The 19,802-nt window shown below is 42.5% G+C and overlaps 1 protein-coding gene across 1 annotated transcript; it reads right to left on the reverse strand.

Annotated features, from left to right (window-relative positions):
* Positions 1–4,843: 4,843 nt before the first annotated feature.
* On the reverse strand, positions 4,844–18,062 carry LOC138368959 (uncharacterized). Its single transcript, XM_069331688.1, has 4 exons — positions 18,017–18,062; positions 13,375–13,521; positions 13,042–13,208; positions 4,844–4,912 (listed from the first exon to the last, which is right to left on the reverse strand). The coding sequence occupies exons 1-4, from the start codon at positions 18,060–18,062 to the stop codon at positions 4,844–4,846; spliced, it is 429 nt and encodes a 142-aa protein (XP_069187789.1).
* Between the last annotated feature and the right edge of the window lie 1,740 nt (positions 18,063–19,802).

A 19,802-nucleotide genomic window follows, 5' to 3' on the forward strand; every position in this document is an offset into this window, starting at 1 on the left:
GGGGGCAAAGAAACCTCCATAGCAGGAACAGGGGGTGCAACCACCGAAATGGAAGGGGAAGGGCCGATAGAGTCAGAAGTAGGGGGCTGAGGAAGAAAGCGAAGCCTTCTTACTCGCCGTGGAGGAGGAAGGAGAGGAGCCAGGCTTACGCTTCTGACTTAAAGAGACAGGTGTCCCAGCAACTACGTACTGGACAACGGATTCCAGTGTCTCAACAGGAGAAGCTGAACGAGAGCACACACGACGGCCGGTAGGAGAGCGATGGACATCAGCCCGCACTGACAGGCGGCGGGGAGAGTCAATAGATGGAAGAGAAGGATGGGAAGGAGGATCAGAGGGAGATGAGGAAGAAGACACAGGAGACATGACAGACCGGGCAGAAAAAAGGGGAACCCCAGACAGAGGATCAGGAGGGGGACCCTTCAGGACAGAACTCAAAGGAACAGAGGAGGGGGCAGTGGGTGTTTCAGGGTCCAAGGCCCGGAAACGGTTGCGAGTCTGAGGAAGGTGGGAAGGACGAGGAGAGGAAGAGCGCAACATGCGAGCATAAGAGACGTTAGCATAAGGCGGGAGCCGGCGAACCTGGCGCCTCGCCTCAGGAAAAGATAAACGCTCCCGGCGCTTCAAGTTGAGGACGGCTGCCTCAAGCACGGGAGAAGGTAGGGTGGGCCTCACAGCAGTTGAGGCAGCGAGCCTGGGGGAGAAGTGCACTCCGACTTAGAGTGACCTTCGCCCCACACAAAGGACAGAGACAGACAGTCCCAGAGCAGCCGAGGGCACCATGCCCAAACCTCCAGTACTTGTTACAAAGCCTAGGAGAAGGAATATTCTCCTGGAGACAGCACCTGGCACCAGCAAAAATGACAGAGGATGGAAGGGTTCTACCATCAAAGGTAATCTTCACAACCCGAAGGGGTTGACGGCGACGACCACGAGGGGGACGAGTAAACGAGTCTACCTGGAGGACAGAATGGCCTTGGGCAACAAGGATATGTCGAATATCATCGTGGCAGTCCTGCAAATTCCGAACACTAGTCGCAACATGGGGCAGGAGGAGAATAGTGCCAACACTGGCATTCAACCGAGCGGTCTTTGAGGCCCGAACAGGGATCTCGCCAAGGCAGGATAAGGCAGCCAAGCGGGAGGCTGCATCCTGAGAAGGAGCAGCAACGACACGTGTACCGAGACGAGTGGGGTTGGAGGTAACAGAGGCATCCACGGAATCAACAAGATGCCGATGGAGGGAGAAATCATCAGGAGGCGCAGAATCAAGAGGGAGGAGATCAAAGTATTTGGCCCATGAAGCGAGACCAAACAAGGCCTGATAAACATCAGTACGGGAAGGAATCGAGCGAGTGCGGCCGTGGCGCGAACCGCGTTGAGAACCCCAGAGAGAGAGGGGTTAAAAGGCACAGTAGTCACAACGAAAGACTTAGCCGCATCAGGGGACGAAGTGGTCACCACTGGGGGCTTGAGGCTCGACCCAACCACAGAGGAGGGAGGGGAGCTGGAGGAAGAAGTCAGGACGGTCAAAGGAGGAGCAAGGTCGGGGCCCAACGCAGCAGGGCCTACAGAGCCCAGTCTACCAATACAGGCCGACTCAGGGGCTTGGTCGCTCAACTCACGAGCTTGAGAGGGTACAACAGAAATATTCATCGACATACAGACGAAGAGAGACAAATTCATAAACGAATGTGCCCCCATACCCACCATGGAGCCACAATTAGAGGCAGGACACCCAACAGGAAGCTATCGCCGATCATGCCGGGGCCTCCCAGGGGTGCGTTGTGAGTATACGCCCCACAAACGCCACCTTAAGAACCGTCAGTCCGTCGAGATCGGGTTCAGCGACGAAAGGGGGATTGACAATAAAAGGTTCCCCTCGCTCGAGACGTCGGGTACTACAGTTCTACGGGAGAAAGAGTATGCCTCCTCAAGCACCCGGGCGTCAAAATAGAAGAAGCCCAAAGGAATAACCAAAACAAGCAAAAGGTCAGCAGGAAACGACAAGCAGATAGGAGAAGAGGGGGGAGAACAACGAAACAAGGAAAATGAAAAGCGATCCAGCACAATTAGAGAAGACAGCAGCAGGATCGTAAGGCCACAAAAGGACAGAGGACTGTCCCACGTAGCATCACACTATGGCAGCTGTCCTCCAAGCCCCCCTCACGGCGCCAACGGGCAGGATGGGGAGGCAGGGTTTAATTCGAAACAGATTTGTTAAATCTGTTTGGAAGAAGATTTACACGGACCACCTGGCACTAGGCTGCTGGCTGGTGTTATGGCCCTGGGCCAGGCTTAACTATGGCCTAGTTTATGTGGAGAGATTTCAATGTGTAAAGTTTTGCAGTGTCCTCGAATTTTAGGGTGAGTACTTCGTTTTCTTTGGAGGTCACTACGTTTTTTTTTGTCGCGTGTGTCGCGTGTCGAAACAATGACATTTTAATTCAGTCTGTAGACGGCTTCAGTGGCAGCTAATTTGCAAACTTTAAATTTGATATTCCAAATTAACTTTCTCAACCTCAAGGAATTCATGTTTTTATTATTATTTCTTCCTAATAAAAATGGCTTTAATCTTTTTATGAAGTTATTAACAGATTTGGTGGTCCTAAAATTCCGTATTTCTGGCAGGTTTTCTTTTTTATTGTCGATCTTTTGATTATAAAGTTTACTTCTCCGAGTCATAGCTGCACTCTATACTCTGTCCACCGTGCTCTACTCTATCCTCAGAGCCGGCCAGGGTACTGCTCTACTCTATCCACAGAGCCGGCCAGGGTACTGCTCTACTCTATCCACAGAGCCTGCCAGGGTACTGCTCTACTCTATCCACAGAGCCGGCCAGGCTACTGCTCTACTCTATCCACAGAGCCTGCCAGGGTACTGCTCTACTCTATCCACAGGGCCTGCCAGGGTACTGCTCTACTCTATCCACAGAGCCGGCCAGGGTACTGCTCTACTCTATCCACAGAGCCTGCCAGGGTACTGCTCTGGGGCGACCAGGTCATTTGGTCTCATTAATGCTCCTAGGGGGGTTGACAAGATCTCTAATAATAATAACGCACTCATCAGTAAACAATACACATGGCTGTATCCTCACACACACGTACAATACAGCCAGATACATCAGTATAGTTACAGAACAGTATGCATCTGACAATGTGGGATATTAAATAGTGATCACTACTCACCACCTTTGCATCATCATTGCAGAGAACACCAATTGGCTCAGCCTGAAAAATATTATTGGGCTTCGCAACAACAAGTGCAGAGTGTTGTGAATATTAATGTGGGTCTCGGGCGGCAGGTGTTGGACCTTTCAGTCAACTGTGATGGTCCTGTTAAACAACTAATTGGCATCTGGCAATAATATATAACGACATATGAGTTAAATTTAACTACCTCGTATATAAAAGGTAAGATTAATCATTCTAACACAACTTTTCTCAATATTTATGTTTTTCTATCTGCCTACTATTTCTGGAAACGAAAAAGACTGATAGAAAGGCCATAGGGATGAAGGAAGGGCCATAGGGATGAAGGAAGGGCCATAGGGATGAAGGAAGGGACATAGGGATGAAGGAAGGGCCATAGGGATGAAGGAAGGGCCATAGGGATGAAGGAAGGGCCATAGGGATGAAAGAAGGGTCATAGGGATGAAGGAAGGGCCATAAGGATGAAAGAAGGGCTATAGGGATGAAAGAAGGGCCATAGAAATTAAAGAAAAACCATAGGGATGAAAGAAGGGCCATAGGGATGAAAGAAGGGCTATAGAGCCATAGAGACGAAAGAAAAACCATAGGGATGAAACAAAGGTCATAGAGCCATAGACCACCTCACCCAAAGAGTATATAATCCGAAATTAAACACGGTAAAATTGTATTTGAAAATGTAAGGAGTACCTTACGAAACGCTTCTAGGCGTCAAACTATAATAAAGTGTAAAAATGAACTTTGGAGAGTTAATTTCCCAATTTTCCTCGACAGAGAAATTCCCTCTTCTTATGTTAAGAAAAACATAGGAAATAGAGAAGAGTCGTGTAATAATCATTAATCTTAACCTTCGGTCATATGCAACAACGTAAGTTTACAAGAAAGACTGCTACCAATATTATATTATATATTATATATATATATATATATATATATATATATATATATATATATATATATATATATATATATATATATATATATATATATATATATATATATATATATATATATATATGACTGAAAACTCACACCCCAGAAGTGACTCGAACCCATACTGCCAGGAGCAACGCAACTGGTATGTACAGGGACGCCTTAATCCGCTTGACCATCACGACCGGACAAAAGGAAGTGATAGCCGAAGCTATTTGAACCACTTCCCCGCCGGCACTCGGATGGTTATCTTGGGCATAGCATTTTATCAAATCACCTCATTCTTTGGGGCACATATGAGGAACACAAATGCGAACAAGCCTGAATAGTCCCCAGGACTATATGCAACTGACAACTCACACCCCAGAAGTGACTCGAACCATCCAAGTGCCGGTGGGGAAGTGGTTCAAATAGCTTCGGCTATCACTTCCTTATGTCTGGTCATGATGGTCAAGCGGATTAAGGCGTCCTGTATTTACCAGTTGCGTTGCTCCTGGCAGTATGGGTTCGAGTCACTTCTGGGGTGTGAGTTTTCAGTTACATATAGTCCTGGGGACCATTCTGGCTTGTTCGCATATATATATATATATATATATATATATATATATATATATATATATATATATATATATATATATATATATATATATATATATTCAACACATTTGCCATCACAAATATATTGGAGTTTAACATTGCTATCACAAAGACTCCAGCTTGGAGTTTAACATTGCCATCACGAAGGCAGCTCTCGTCTCAGTCTGCATATTCTGAAAAAAGGAGAATCAGAAAATCTTTTTACAAAGTTCCATGAGTTCTTTTCCCAAAGGAACACAAACACACATTGTAGGAGGAAGACAGAGTCTCCCAGTAACGGAAGGCTTCCATGAACACACCTGCAGGCCTAACTCTGGTGCAGTCTGGCTCAACATGTACATTATACATGATGGTGCAGGCCAGCTGACAACGTATACATGATTCCCTTCAGAAAAAACATAAGATAATGAATAAATTCTTGTATCCAATTTTCAGGACTTGAAATGATAAAATCAAAATTGAATTATGATATTCTGTGTATAAAGGGAATTATATGTATATTTCTGAATATATCTGGAGTTTGGATTAATGGTATATTGTTGGAGGTAGTCCACCTAGGTTAGATTCATTATGTTAAAGAGCCGATGCTCATTTGTCTATAAGGCAATTAATGTCCATATTCGTGGCACTTATACCAATGCGACGTCATTGTCTGTTTTGTAAATAAAGCCACGTGGACGGGACTGGCGCTTACCTCCCGGTCCCGCCTTACCATACCCAGATGTAACATCTGGTGTCATATTTCAATTTTTTTTTAAATAATGAAATATTTTTCTAACATATCTTTTTAAATTGCGAATAAAAGGTGTACACCATTTGCGCTCCTGAAGGGAAGGAAGAGGGAAGGGAAGGGAAGGGAAGGGAAGGGAAGGGAAGGGAAGGGAAGGGAAGGGAAGAGTACACTATAGCCAGTTCCTGCTGGTGATGAAGACTCATCATCCCAGTGATGAGTACTGACCAGAGTACCTTTATCAAGGGTCTTCCAATCAGAGGCCACAGAGGACGTGGGACCCCAAGCTGCCGCTGTGGATCATAACACCATAATTAAACAATCACTACTGCAACTCTATTTTCAAACAAACCACTTTAATTGGAACAGTTTTTTCCGAAAAATTCAGCTAATGGTCCTAAATTTTCATGTGAATTGTTAAATAAGTTCACATTCTGATAATGTCCAACTTTTGTAGTTAATTTTAGACCTTGTGCAGAGCGTTGCACAGCCATTAGACACGACTCATTTGTAACTCTCAATTGATAAACCACAAAAAAGTTGTTTCAAAAGATTTAATCTTTTTCCCTAATCAACATTACTGAAGTTGGTTTTTGGGTATGTTGTTTGAATACAAAAATACCAATACCTACATCATGCCTGCGACCTGATGCTAATTATATTAGTGAGATTGACTGTTTATATATATATATATATATATATATATATATATATATATATATATATATATATATATATATATATATATATATATATATATATATATATATATATATATATATATATATATATATATATATATATATAAGTATATATATATATATATATATATATATATATATATATATATATATATATATATGAAAAAATATATCATATATTATATACGTGTGTGTGTGTGTCAGTATGGTGTACAGTGTGTGTGTCAGTATGGTGTACAGTGTGTGTGTCAGTATGGTGTACAGTGGGTGTGTCAGTATGGTGTACAGTGTGTGTGTCAGTATGGTGTACAGTGTGTGTGTCAGTATGGTGTACAGTGGGTGTGTCAGTATGGTGTACAGTGTGTGTGTCAGTATGGTGTACAGTGTGTGTCAGTATGGTGTACAGTGTGTGTCAGTATGGTGTACAGTGTGTGTCAGTATGGTGTACAGTGTGTGTCAGAATGGTGTACAGTGTTTGTGTCAGTATGGTGTACAGTGTGTGTCAGTATGGTGTACAGTGTGTGTCAGTATGGTGTACAGTGTGTGTCAGTATGGTGTACAGTGTGTGTCAGAATGGTGTACAGTGTTTGGGTCAGTATGGTGTACAGTGTGTGTCAGTATGGTGTACAGTGTGTGTGTCAGAATGGTGTACAGTGTTTGTGTCAGTATGGTGTACAGTGTGTGTGTCAGTATAGTGTACAGTGTGTGTCAGTATGGTGTACAGTGTGTGTCAGAATGGTGTACAGTGTGTGTCAGTATGGTGTACAGTGTGTGTGTCAATATGGTGTACAGTGTGTGTGTCAGTATGGTGTAAAGTGTGTGTGTCAATATGGTGTACAGTGTGTGTCAGTATGGTGTACAGTGTGTGTGTCAGTATGGTGTACAGTGTGTGTCAGTATGGTGTACAGTGTGTGTGTCAGAATGGTGTACAGTGTGTGTGTCAGTATGGTGTACAGTGTGTGTGTCAGTATGGTGTACAGTGTGTGTGTCAGTATGGTGTACAGTGTGTATCAGTATGGTGTACAGTGTGTGTCAGTATGGTGTACAGTGTGTGTGTCAGTATGGTGTACAGTGTGTGTGTCAGTATGGTGTACAGTGTGTGTGTCAGTATGGTGTACAGTGTGTGTGTCAGTATGGTGTACAGTGTGTGTCAGTATGGTGTACAGTGTGTGTGTCAGAATGGTGTGCAGTGTGTGTCAGTATGGTGTACAGTGTGTGTCAGTATGGTGTACAGTGTGTGTGTCAGTATGGTGTACAGTGTGTGTCAGTATGGTGTACAGTGTGTGTGTCAGAATGGTGTGCAGTGTGTGTCAGTATGGTGTACAGTGTGTGTCAGTATGGTGTACAGTGTGTGTGTCAGTATGGTGTACAGTGTGTGTCAGTATGCTGTACAGTGTGTGTGTCAGTATGGTGTACAGTGGGTGTGTCAGTATTGTGTACAGTGTGTGTGTCAGTATGGTGTACAGTGTGTGTCAGTATGGTGTACAGTGTGTGTCAGTATGGTGTACAGTGTGTGTCAGTATGGTGTACAGTGTGTGTCAGAATGGTGTACAGTGTTTGTGTCAGTATGGTGTACAGTGTGTGTCAGTATGGTGTACAGTGTGTGTCAGTATGGTGTACAGTGTGTGTCAGTATGGTGTACAGTGTGTGTCAGAATGGTGTACAGTGTTTGGGTCAGTATGGTGTACAGTGTGTGTCAGTATGGTGTACAGTGTGTGTGTCAGAATGGTGTACAGTGTTTGTGTCAGTATGGTGTACAGTGTGTGTTTCAGTATAGTGTACAGTGTGTGTCAGTATGGTGTACAGTGTGTGTCAGAATGGTGTACAGTGTGTGTCAGTATGGTGTACAGTGTGTGTGTCAATATGGTGTACAGTGTGTGTGTCAGTATGGTGTAAAGTGTGTGTGTCAATATGGTGTACAGTGTGTGTCAGTATGGTGTACAGTGTGTGTGTCAGTATGGTGTACAGTGTGTGTCAGTATGGTGTACAGTGTGTGTGTCAGAATGGTGTACAGTGTGTGTGTCAGTATGGTGTACAGTGTGTGTGTCAGTATGGTGTACAGTGTGTGTGTCAGTATGGTGTACAGTGTGTATCAGTATGGTGTACAGTGTGTCAGTATGGTGTACAGTGTGTGTGTCAGTATGGTGTACAGTGTGTGCGTCAGTATGGTGTACAGTGTGTGTGTCAGTATGGTGAACAGTGTGTGTGTCAGTATGGTGTACAGTGTGTCAGTATGGTGTACAGTGTGTGTCAGTATGGTGTACAGTGTGTGTGTCAGTATGGTGTACAGTGTTTGTCAGTATGGTGTACAGTGTGTGTGTCAGTATGGTGTACAGTGTGTGTCAGTATGGTGTACAGTGTGTGTCAGTATGGTGTACAGTGTGTGTGTCAGTATGGTGTACAGTGTGTGTGTCAGTATGGTGTGCAGTGTGTGTCAGTATGGTGTACAGTGTGCGTCAGTATGATGAACAGTATACCGTCAGTATACTTTGACATCAAATGTAACTGACAGTATACCTGGTCATCAAGTATAACTGACAGTATACCTGGACATCATGTATAACTGACAGTATACCTGGACATCATGTATAACTGACAGTATACCTCGACATCATGTATAACTGGCAGTATACCTGGACATGAAGTATAACTGACAGTATACCTTGACATGTATAACTGACAGTATACCTGGGCATCATGTATAATTGAGAGTATATCCAGACATCAAGTATAATTGACAGTATACATTGACATCATGTATTACTGACAGTATACCTGGACATCAAATATAACTGACAGTATACCTGGACATCAAGTATAACATACAGTATACCTGGACATCAAGTATAACTGACAGTATACCTGAACATCAAGTATAACACACAGTATACCTGGACATCAAGTATAACTGACAGTTTACCTGGACATCATGTATAACTGGCAGTATACCTGGACATCAAGTATAACTGACAGTATACCTGGACATCAAGTATAACTGACAGTATACCTGGATATCAAGTATAACTGACAGTATACCTGAACATCAAGTATAACTGACAGTATACCTGGATATCAAGTATAACTGACAGTATACCTGGACATCAAGTATAACTGACAGTATACCTAGACATCAAGTATAACTGACAGTATACCTGGACATCATGTATAACTGACAGTATACCTTGACAACATGTATAACTGACAGTATACCTGGGCATCAAGTATAACTGACAATATACCTTGACATCAAGTATAACTGACAGTATACCTGTACATCAAGTATAACTGACAGTATACCTTGACATCAAGTATAACTGACAGTATACCTGGACATCCTGTATAACTGACAGTATACCTGGACATCCTGTATAACTGACAGTATACCTGGACATCCTGTATAACTGACAGTATACCTGGACATCCTGTATAACTGACAGTATACCTGGACATCAAGTATAACTAACAGTATACCTGGACATCAAGTATAACTGACAGTATACCTGGACATCAAGTATAACTGACAGTATACCTTCGTACCATTAGAACTGACAGTTCACCTTGAACATCATATAATTAGCTAAAAATAAGCCAATCGACTAAGGCAATAATTCATAATTAATATCAATAGTACAGTTCTGGTCAATGATAATTCCGTTAATCATCATAATGTGTCAATGTGTTATGTTAATGATACGACTCGTGTTGTTATTGTTCTTATATCTAATTATGAAAGGCGGATCATAACTAGTAAACAAACGAGATTAATTTCAGTCACTTGAGGTCATTGGAGACTTGAACTCAATTCAATTTCTTTCTTTATTATGCCCCCCATACCCATCCCGTAGGCGGTGGTGGAAAGGGTTACAGAGGCACATAATCGGTTCAGGAATTGAACCCCAGAATTCGTTTAGCTAAGCAAATAATTTTTGACGCTAGTTACAAAATGATTAATGTTATATATATACATGTACACATTCTCATACATACATGTACACACACATAAATATATATATATATATATATATATATATATATATATATATATATATATATATATATATATATATATATTTGTATATATATATATATATATATATATATATATATATATATATATATATATATATATATATATATATATATATATATATATATATATATACGTATATATATATTAGTATATTTTGGTAGCAGTCTTTCCTGTAGACATATATTATTAAATATGACCGAAAAAGTAAGATTAATAATTCTAACACGAATTTTCTCTATCCACCAACAGTGAAAAGAAATGTACGAAAGATAGAAAAAATTCGTGTTAGAATTATTAATCTTACTTTTTCGGTCATATTTAATAATATATGTCTACAGGAAAGACTGCTACCAAAATATACTAATATATATATATATATATATATATATATATATATATATATATATATATATATATATATATATATATATATATATATGTATATATATATATATATAGATATATATATATATATACGTATACATATATACATACACATACATATTTAATCACCCACACAAATACACACATCAATAATATTTGTGTCGCAAGTGATCAACAAGACGCTCACAATAGTCACTATACAAGGCACTTTACATCTATAGTGAGTCACACAGTTACTAGTCTTGCTGTACTCCCACCCAACTGGGCGGCAGCTTTACAGTCATGTGCTCCACACCCACCCAACTGGGCGGCAGCTTTACAGTCATGTGCTCCACACCCACCCAACTGGGCGGCAGCTTTACAGTCATGTGCTCCACACCCACCCAACTGGGCGGCAGCTTTACAGTCATGTGCTCCACACCCACCCAACTGGGCGTCAGCTTTACAGTCGTATGCTCCACACCCACCCAACTGGGCGGCAGCTTTACAGTCATGTGCTCCACACCCACCCAACTGGGCGGCAGCTTTACAGTCATGCGCTCCACACCCACCCAACTGGGCGTCAGCTTTACAGTCGTGTGCTCCACACCCACCCAACTGGGCGGCAGCTTTACAGTCATGTGCTCCACACCCACCCAACTGGGCGGCAGCTTTACAGTCATGTGCATGCATTACCTACAGTAAGCAAATTTTGGATACTTCGCTAAGGTTTCGGGCAGCACATCATTATGAATGAAGTACTTACACATTTCTTGGACACTATTGATGGTGATATCTCTAAATTCTGAGATTTTTTCACATTCCATTATATAATGACGCAAAGTATGCGAATAGTTCTGCTGACAGAGATTACATTTAGTCAAATCTACATCAGCAGATGTTACAAATTCCCAGAGGTACTTGTAGTGAGCCTAAGCCTAACAGTGGTAACATCTAGAAGTCTGCTAACATTGGGCATGAACTCAGGCCTCAGAAGTACGCAAATGTTGCCCTTCCGACTAGGCAAAGAATGAGAGATAATGTTGAAAAAGGAACTTCGAATAGCTGGGCACAGACAAATTTCTTCAAGGTTTAACTTCAGGTCCTTCAAGGTTTAACTTCAGATCCTTCAAGGTTTAACTTCAGGTCCTTCAAGGTTTAACTTCAGGTCCTTCAAGGTTTAACTTCAGGTCCTTCAAGGTTTAACTTCAGGTTCATCAAGGGTTAACTTCAGATCCTTCAAGGTTTAACTTCAGGTCCTTCAAGGTTTAACTTCAGGTCCTTCAAGGGTTAACTTCAGATAAATATAAATATATAAAACCAAAATATGGGAAAAATCCCCTTATCGCTAAAAGACAATGGAGATAAACAATTGCAATAGACGGATTAGTGGTAGATTGAGTTAAATAAAATTAGATATCTCGTAGGCAATAGTGAAATTTAGAAATGGTAATGTGAAAAAAAGATATCGAAGTCATGATTTATTGGGATCTTACGCCCTAAACTCGCTTCATAAATGTGCGGAATATGGTAAATAGGACACTGGGATATATTTGTAGAAGAGTTTGCAATATGATATCCAGACAGCAGTGTTATCTACACAGTGAAGCACGCCCCCAGCATCACAGTGTACATGTACTGTGCATAGACTCAGGAGCCTGTACATCGGTTGATTGACAGTTGAGAGGCGGAACCTAAGAGCCAGAGCTCAACCCCCGCCAGAACAACTAGGTGAGTACACTGAGAACATTTAGTTTAGTGATCAACAAGAGGCTCACAAGTCACTATACAAGGCACTTTACATCTATAAGACCAGTACTACTTGCTTGTTGGTTAGTTAGTTATTTTGGTGATCTTAACAACCCTTCAGAGGTTGTTTGACCTTAAGCTCATTATCAATCCTACATATACATATACACATGGAAATTTAACCTGTTCTGAGACGAGGCTCGTTAAAGCGGCGGCCGACCCCAAAGACTTATTCATCTGTTTTAATATATTGTGAATTACTGATAAGTTTGTTTTTATGTATAAATGAATATTATTATCCATTAAAGATCAATGTGTAAGTTAGACATAGGTTAGATTACATGTTCGGATTCTGTTCATAATTTTGTGTTTTTTAAGTTCACTTGTGAAGCATGTAGAGTGTTGGGATTCGAACAGAGGTCGTCAACAGAGCACTGATCGAAAAATGTTCGAATGTCATCAGCTGCGAGTCGAGAGTAGATAGTTTTTCCTTCATAAACAAGGGGTTTGAGGGGCTGGATGAACGATCATTTGGCCTTTACTGATGAGGACGGCCTGCAGTGAGAAAGTTAATTGCAGCAATAAGAGGATTAGAGTACCCAGGTGCAGGGTTCGAATCCCTTCATTGCACCAAGTGACTTATTCAACATTATTACGATTTTCTTCTAGCTTTATCTTAGTCATTTTAGGCCTCAATTAGATTCTGTAGTTCAGTATTGGTCTCCGTACTAGAGACATGACATGAAGGTCTAGAGACTTGACATGAAGGTCTAGAGACTTGACATGAAGGTCTAGAGACTTGACATGAAGGTCTAGAGACTTGACATGAAGGTCTAGAGACTTGACATAAAGGTCTAGAGACTTGACATAAAGGTCTACAAACTTGACATAAAGGTCTAGAGAATTGATATAAAGATCTTAAGACTTGACAAAGATCTTGAGACTTGACATAAAGACCTAGAGACTTGACATAAAGACCTAGAGACTTGACATAAAGACCTTGAGACTTGACATAAAGACCAAGACACTTGACATAAAGACCTAGAGACTTGACATAAAGACCTAGAGACTTGACATAAAGACCTAGAGACTTGACATGAAGACCTAGAGACTTGACATAAAGACATAGAGACTTAACATAAAGACCCAGAGACTTGACATAAAGACCTAGAGACTTGACATAAAGACCCAGAGACTTGACATAAAGACCTAGAGACTTGACATAAAGACCTAGAGACTTGACCTGAAGACCCAGAGACTTGACATAAAGACCAAGACACTTGACATAAAGACCTAGAGACTTGACATAAAGACCTAGAGACTTGACATAAAGGTCTAGAGACTTGACATAAAGACCTAGAGACTTGACATAAAGACCTAGAGACTTGACATAAAGGTCTAGAGACTTGACATAAAGGCCTAGAGACTTGACATAAAGGCCTAGAGACTTGACATAAAGACCTAGAGACTTGACATAAAGACCTAGAGACTTGACATAAAGACCTAGAGACTTGACATAAAGACCCAGAGACTTGACATAAAGACCTAGAGACTTGACATAAAGACCTAGAGACTTGACATAAAGACCTAGAGACTTGACATAAAGACCTAGAGACTTGACATAAAGACCTAGAGACTTGACATAAAGACCAATAGACTTGACATAAAGACCTAGAGACTTGACATAAAGACCTTGAGACTTGACATAAAGACCTAGAGACTTGACATAAAGACCTAGAGACTTGACATAAAGACCTAGAGACTTGACATAAAGACCTAGAGACTTGACATAAAGACCAATAGACTTGACATAAAGACCTAGAGACTTGACATAAAGACTTAGAGACTTGACATAAAGACCTAGAGACTTGACATAAAGACCTAGAGACTTGACATAAAGACCTAGAGACTTGACATGAAGACCTAGAGACTTGACATGAAGACCTAGAGACTTGACATAAAGACCAAGAGACTTGACATAAAGACCTAGAGACTTGACATAAAGACCTAGAGACTTGACATAAAGACCTAGAGACTTGACATAAAGACCTAGAGACTTGACATAAAGACCTAGAGACTTGACATAAAGACCAAGAGACTTGACATAAAGACCTAGAGACTTGACATAAAGACCTAGAGACTTGACATAAAGACCTAGAGACTTGACATAAAGACCTAGAGACTTGACATAAAGACCTAGAGACTTGACATAAAGACCTAGAGACTTGACATAAAGACCTAGAGACTTGACATAAAGACCTAGAGACTTGACATAAAGACCTAGAGACTTGACATAAAGACCTAGAGACTTGACATAAAGACCTTGAGACTTGACATAAAGACCTAGAGACTTGACATAAAGACCTAGAGACTTGACATAAAGACCTAGAGACTTGACATAAATAAACTTCATCAAGTGCAGATAAACATGACCAAGTTAATTCCAAGAATTAAAAACTTTATTTATGAATGGAGATACAATAAAACTTTCCTTGCAGTCTCCAGGAAGACGAAACACCGCCTCAATGATATTTCCTGAAACTACATATAAAATATAAACAATAACGGAGTTTCGGTAAGTGCCGTGAGGACTTACGAAACACACTATTCAGTTGTTCGTTCAGAGAAACATTTTGTTCACCTAGAACATTACATATACACACCAGATTAATATGATAACAAACTCACTAAGTTATTCATTCACTGGACCTGGTCACCAGGCCAACACTGGACCTGGCCACCAGGTCAACACTGGTCCTGGTCACCAGGGCCAACACTGGACCTGGTCACCAGGGCCAACACTGGACCTGGTCACCAGGGCCAACACTGGACCTGGTCACCAGGCCAACACTGGACCTGGCCACCAGGCCAACACTGGACCTGGCCACCAGGCCAACACTGGACCTGGTCACCAGGGCCAACACTGGACCTGGTCACCAGGCCAACACTGGACCTGGTCACCAGGCCAACACTGGACCTGGCCACCAGGCCAACACTGGACCTGGCCACCAGGCCAACACTGGACCTGGTCACCAGGGCCAACACTGGACCTGGTCACCAGGCCAACACTGGACCTGGTCACCAGGCCAACACTGGACCTGGCCACCAGGCCAACACTGGACCTGGTCACCAGGCCAACACTGGACCTGGTCACCAGGCCAACACTGGACCTGGTCACCAGGCCAACACTGGACCTGGCCACCAGGCCAACACTGGACCTGGTCACCAGGCCAACACTGGACCTGGCCACCAGGCCAACACTGGACCTGGTCACCAGGGCCAACACTGGACCTGGTCACCAGGCCAACACTGGACCTGGTCACCAGGCCAACACTGGACCTGGTCACCAGGCCAACACTGGACCTGGCCACCAGGCCAACACTGGACCTGGTCACCAGGGCCAACACTGGACCTGGTCACCAGGCCAACACTGGACCTGGTCACCAGGCCAACACTGGACCTGGTCACCAGGCCAACACTGGACCTGGCCACCAGGCCAACACTGGACCTGGTCACCAGGCCAACACTGGACTTGGTCACCAGGCCAACACTGGTCCTGGTCACCAGGCCAACACTGGACCAGGCCAACACGGGACCTGGTCACCAGGGCCAACACTGGACCTGGTCACCAGGCCAACACTGGACCAGGCCAACACTGGACCTGGTCACCAGGCCAACACTGGACCTGGCCACCAGGCCAACACTGGACCTGGTCACCAGGCCAACACTGGTCCTGGTCACCAGGCCAACACTGGACCTGGTCACCAGGCCAACACTGGACCTGGTCACCAGGGCCAACACTGGACCTGGTCACCAGGCCAACACTGGACCTGGTCACCAGGGCCAACACTGGACCTGGTCACCAGGGCCAACACTGGACCTGGCCACCAGGCCAACACTGGACCTGGTCACCAGGCCAACACTGGACCTGGTCACCAGGGCCAACACTGGACCTGGTCACCAGGCCAACACTGGACCTGGTCCCCAGGCCAACACTGGACCTGGTCACCAGGCCAACACTGGACCTGGTCACCAGGCCAACACTGGACCTGGTCACCAGGCCAACACTGGACCTGGTCACCAGGGCCAACACTGGACCTGGTCACCAGGCCAACACTGGACCTGGTCACCAGGGCCAACACTGGACCTGGTCACCAGGCCAACACTGGACCTGGTCACCAGGGCCAACACTGGACCTGGTCACCAGGCCAACACTGGACCTGGTCACCAGGCCAACACTGGACCTGGTCACCAGGCCAACACTGGACCTGGTCACCAGGCCAACACTGGACCAGGCCAACACTGGACCAGGTCAACACTGGACCTTTTTCCAGTTCACTCAAGTTAAAATCAGACATATTCTTTCTTCAAATGTTAATAGCTGGTTATACTACTGATTATATCTCTTCTTAAACAGAATATATTCTTGCCCAAATGCTATCATAATATGAAGTTCTCCGGCCACCCCCCCCCCTTAGTCGAACAGATTTCACGTGTCCCAAAATCTTGTTTCATAAAATGTTTGTCGCATCTCGCGCCAGCGAGTTCACCCACTTGGACTGGACGGTAGACCGACGGTCTCGCCTCATGCAGGTCGGCGTTCAATCCCCGACCGTCAACCAAGTGGTTGGGACACCATTCCTTCCCTCCGTCCCATCCCAAATCCTTATCCTGTCCCCTTTTCAGTGCTATATACTAGTAATGGCTTGGTGCTTTTCCCTGATAATTCCCTCCCTCGCCCCAGCTACGATACATTTCGTTATTTATTTCGTTCAACAAACGACTGTCTGATCTCTATTACCTGCATGTGAACAAATTTATTTCATTATTCGTTTAATACGGTTCTTGGCGGCGGATATATATAACATGTTTAACGATAGAATATTAATGATAATAATTTACTCCACATGTTTACAGACACAACATTTTCTGTTTATCATTGATTGTTCATGAAAATTTGGGAAGGAAGCTTCGAAATTTTGCTTTGGAAGAATATTTTTGAACCTATACTGAGTGTGACACTGTGTAAAAAGTTCAACTTAGCGTCATCAGCGGCAGACCGAAAGGGAGGAAACAGGCTAGTGAGATCCAGCATTCTTATTGGCTGACCGAGATTGTGAGTGGGACAGTTAACTGGCCGTACCTAGCGTGCTACTATCATATATATATGAATGAACGTTTATATATATGTGGCTGGCTATTAATATGACTGGCTATTGATATATATGACTGGCTCTTGTGGATGTGTTTATTGTTCAAGTTCTCCTACGCCTAAGAACAGATATCCAGTGATATCTTACTGTCACAATATCTGTCAAATATGTGTCACTGTGTGGACCAAATACCTGACCATGGGGGGGGGGCGCTGCCCTTACTGACCACCCCAACAGGTCACCTGCGTTATGCTGCCATGTACCTCAGCATTTCATCATAGTTGGAGCATACTAAGCTTTGTTACTACAATGTTTCAAACGTCAGTCACTAAACTCACTGTGAATAATTCATTTGAAGAGTTTAAGAGATTTTTCAAACAATATATCTATCGTATTCAGTCCTAAATTTGATTAAACTTCATTTAAAAAAAAATGATGAAATCATTTAAAAAATCAGGTTCTCTTACGTTCAAGTCCAATAACATGTTATCTTACGTGTAAGTCCAATATCATGTTCTCTTACGTGCAAGTCCAATATCATGTTCTCTTACGTGCAAGTCCAATATCATGTTCTCCTACGTGCAAGTCCAATATCATGTTCTCTTACGTGCAAGTTCAATATCATGTTCTATTACGTGCAAGTCCAATATCATGTTCTATTACGTGCAAGTCCAATATCATGTTCTCTTACGTGTAAGTCTAATATCATGTTCTCTTCCGTGCAAGTCCAATATCATGTTCTCTTACGTGTAAGTCCAATATCATGTTCTCTTCCGTGCAAGTCCAATATCATGTTCTCTTACGTGTAAGTCCAATATCATGTTCTCTTATGTGTAAGTCCAATATCATGTTCTCTTACGTGCCAGATAAATGTCATGTTCTCTTACGTGCAAGACCAACACGTTAGTTTCATGACCTGTTTGAAAATTTCACCTGTGAGTTCCTGATTAATGAATACTTACTTATACTAAAATTCTTATAAGTATGATTAACATTACACAGCTCTGAGAGAGATCCTTGCTAATATATCTGAACAGGAAAGGCTTAATACAATATTTTCCAAAAGAGTTAAATATTCCTGTCTTAGCGTAAAAGTACTATTAATCAGCTCTGATATCTCGAATTTAGTTGTCAATGTCTCTCAATATACTGAAGTATACTGATCCGGAATGTCCTAATTACCATTGATGAGATAATAAGAACTTTAGAAGTTTCCTATGCTCATAATATTTCAAGAAATTAATTTGAATGAAAACATTCACAGACTATTATCTGAAGGCAATTGGTGTTTTTGGAGGTTGAGTGATCGTTGATGGATCCTTGTTGTTTGTGCCTTGTTAAACATTCTGAAAGATGTTTCTGTCTTGCCAATATATCGAGATCATTGAATTCTTATCTTTCAAAGTTGTTCTGTTTGGTGTCGGAACACAGCCATCGTGTTCGCGAGCACGATGGTTGTGTTCTAATTCCTGTAGTATATCGAGACCTGTAATTACTTTACAGTGCAGATTAGGTCACTATTCTCTCGTTCAGATCTTCTCGGGCTCTCCTCCGTTTTGCGGGTCGTTGAAAACATGTTTACATGAAAGATTTTAGTAGGTGGGCCTATGGGACATTCCATAATGTTCCTTATGGGATTATAAAAAAAAAACAGAAGCCTGGATTCCGTCTAATCATCAGCTAGAGACAAGCACCCACACACAGGCTGGTGTCAGTCTGCAGTAATGTGTATCTGAAGTCTACTGACCTGTAACTTTCCGGGAGACTCAGAACACCAATAAGAGCGAAGCCTGGGGGGACACGGGTTACTGCTTGGTGCCAAGAGGCTCAGAGAGACTTTTAAATGTTGAATATGTACTTTAAGTTCTTGAAGAAGTTGGGGCAAGAACTTGGTAGACAAACCAGTGACCAAAGAGCAGCCAATGTCATGTTCCAGCGCCTCAGTGACGTGATCCAGAGAGGGAATGTCTGCTGGATCGTGAGTACGCTCCCCACCCTTGCAGAAGATGAGCTGGTGTCAATACTGATTAATTTCTAAGTTATTATTTATAATAACTGGACTCACTTACAGTGATGAAAAATCACTTTACAAAATGTTGACATGCCATAAATTGTAAATAAATATAAAAGGAACCCTAAAACCGCGGCCTACTTAGACGTAACTCAATAAGAACACTTAAAAATAAATTAATAACATTATATATTGAAATATCTTATTTTACCGTGACGAAATTAAAAAATCTCTGTGGACAGCTATAGGGCTGACGATCCAGGCTTTGGAACATATGGAATCCGCACTAATTAAAGTCCATTTATACCAGAGGTAATATAGCTCTC

The sequence above is a fragment of the Procambarus clarkii genome, chromosome 3, assembly GCF_040958095.1.
Source record: "Procambarus clarkii isolate CNS0578487 chromosome 3, FALCON_Pclarkii_2.0, whole genome shotgun sequence".
NCBI lineage: Eukaryota > Metazoa > Arthropoda > Malacostraca > Decapoda > Cambaridae > Procambarus > Procambarus clarkii.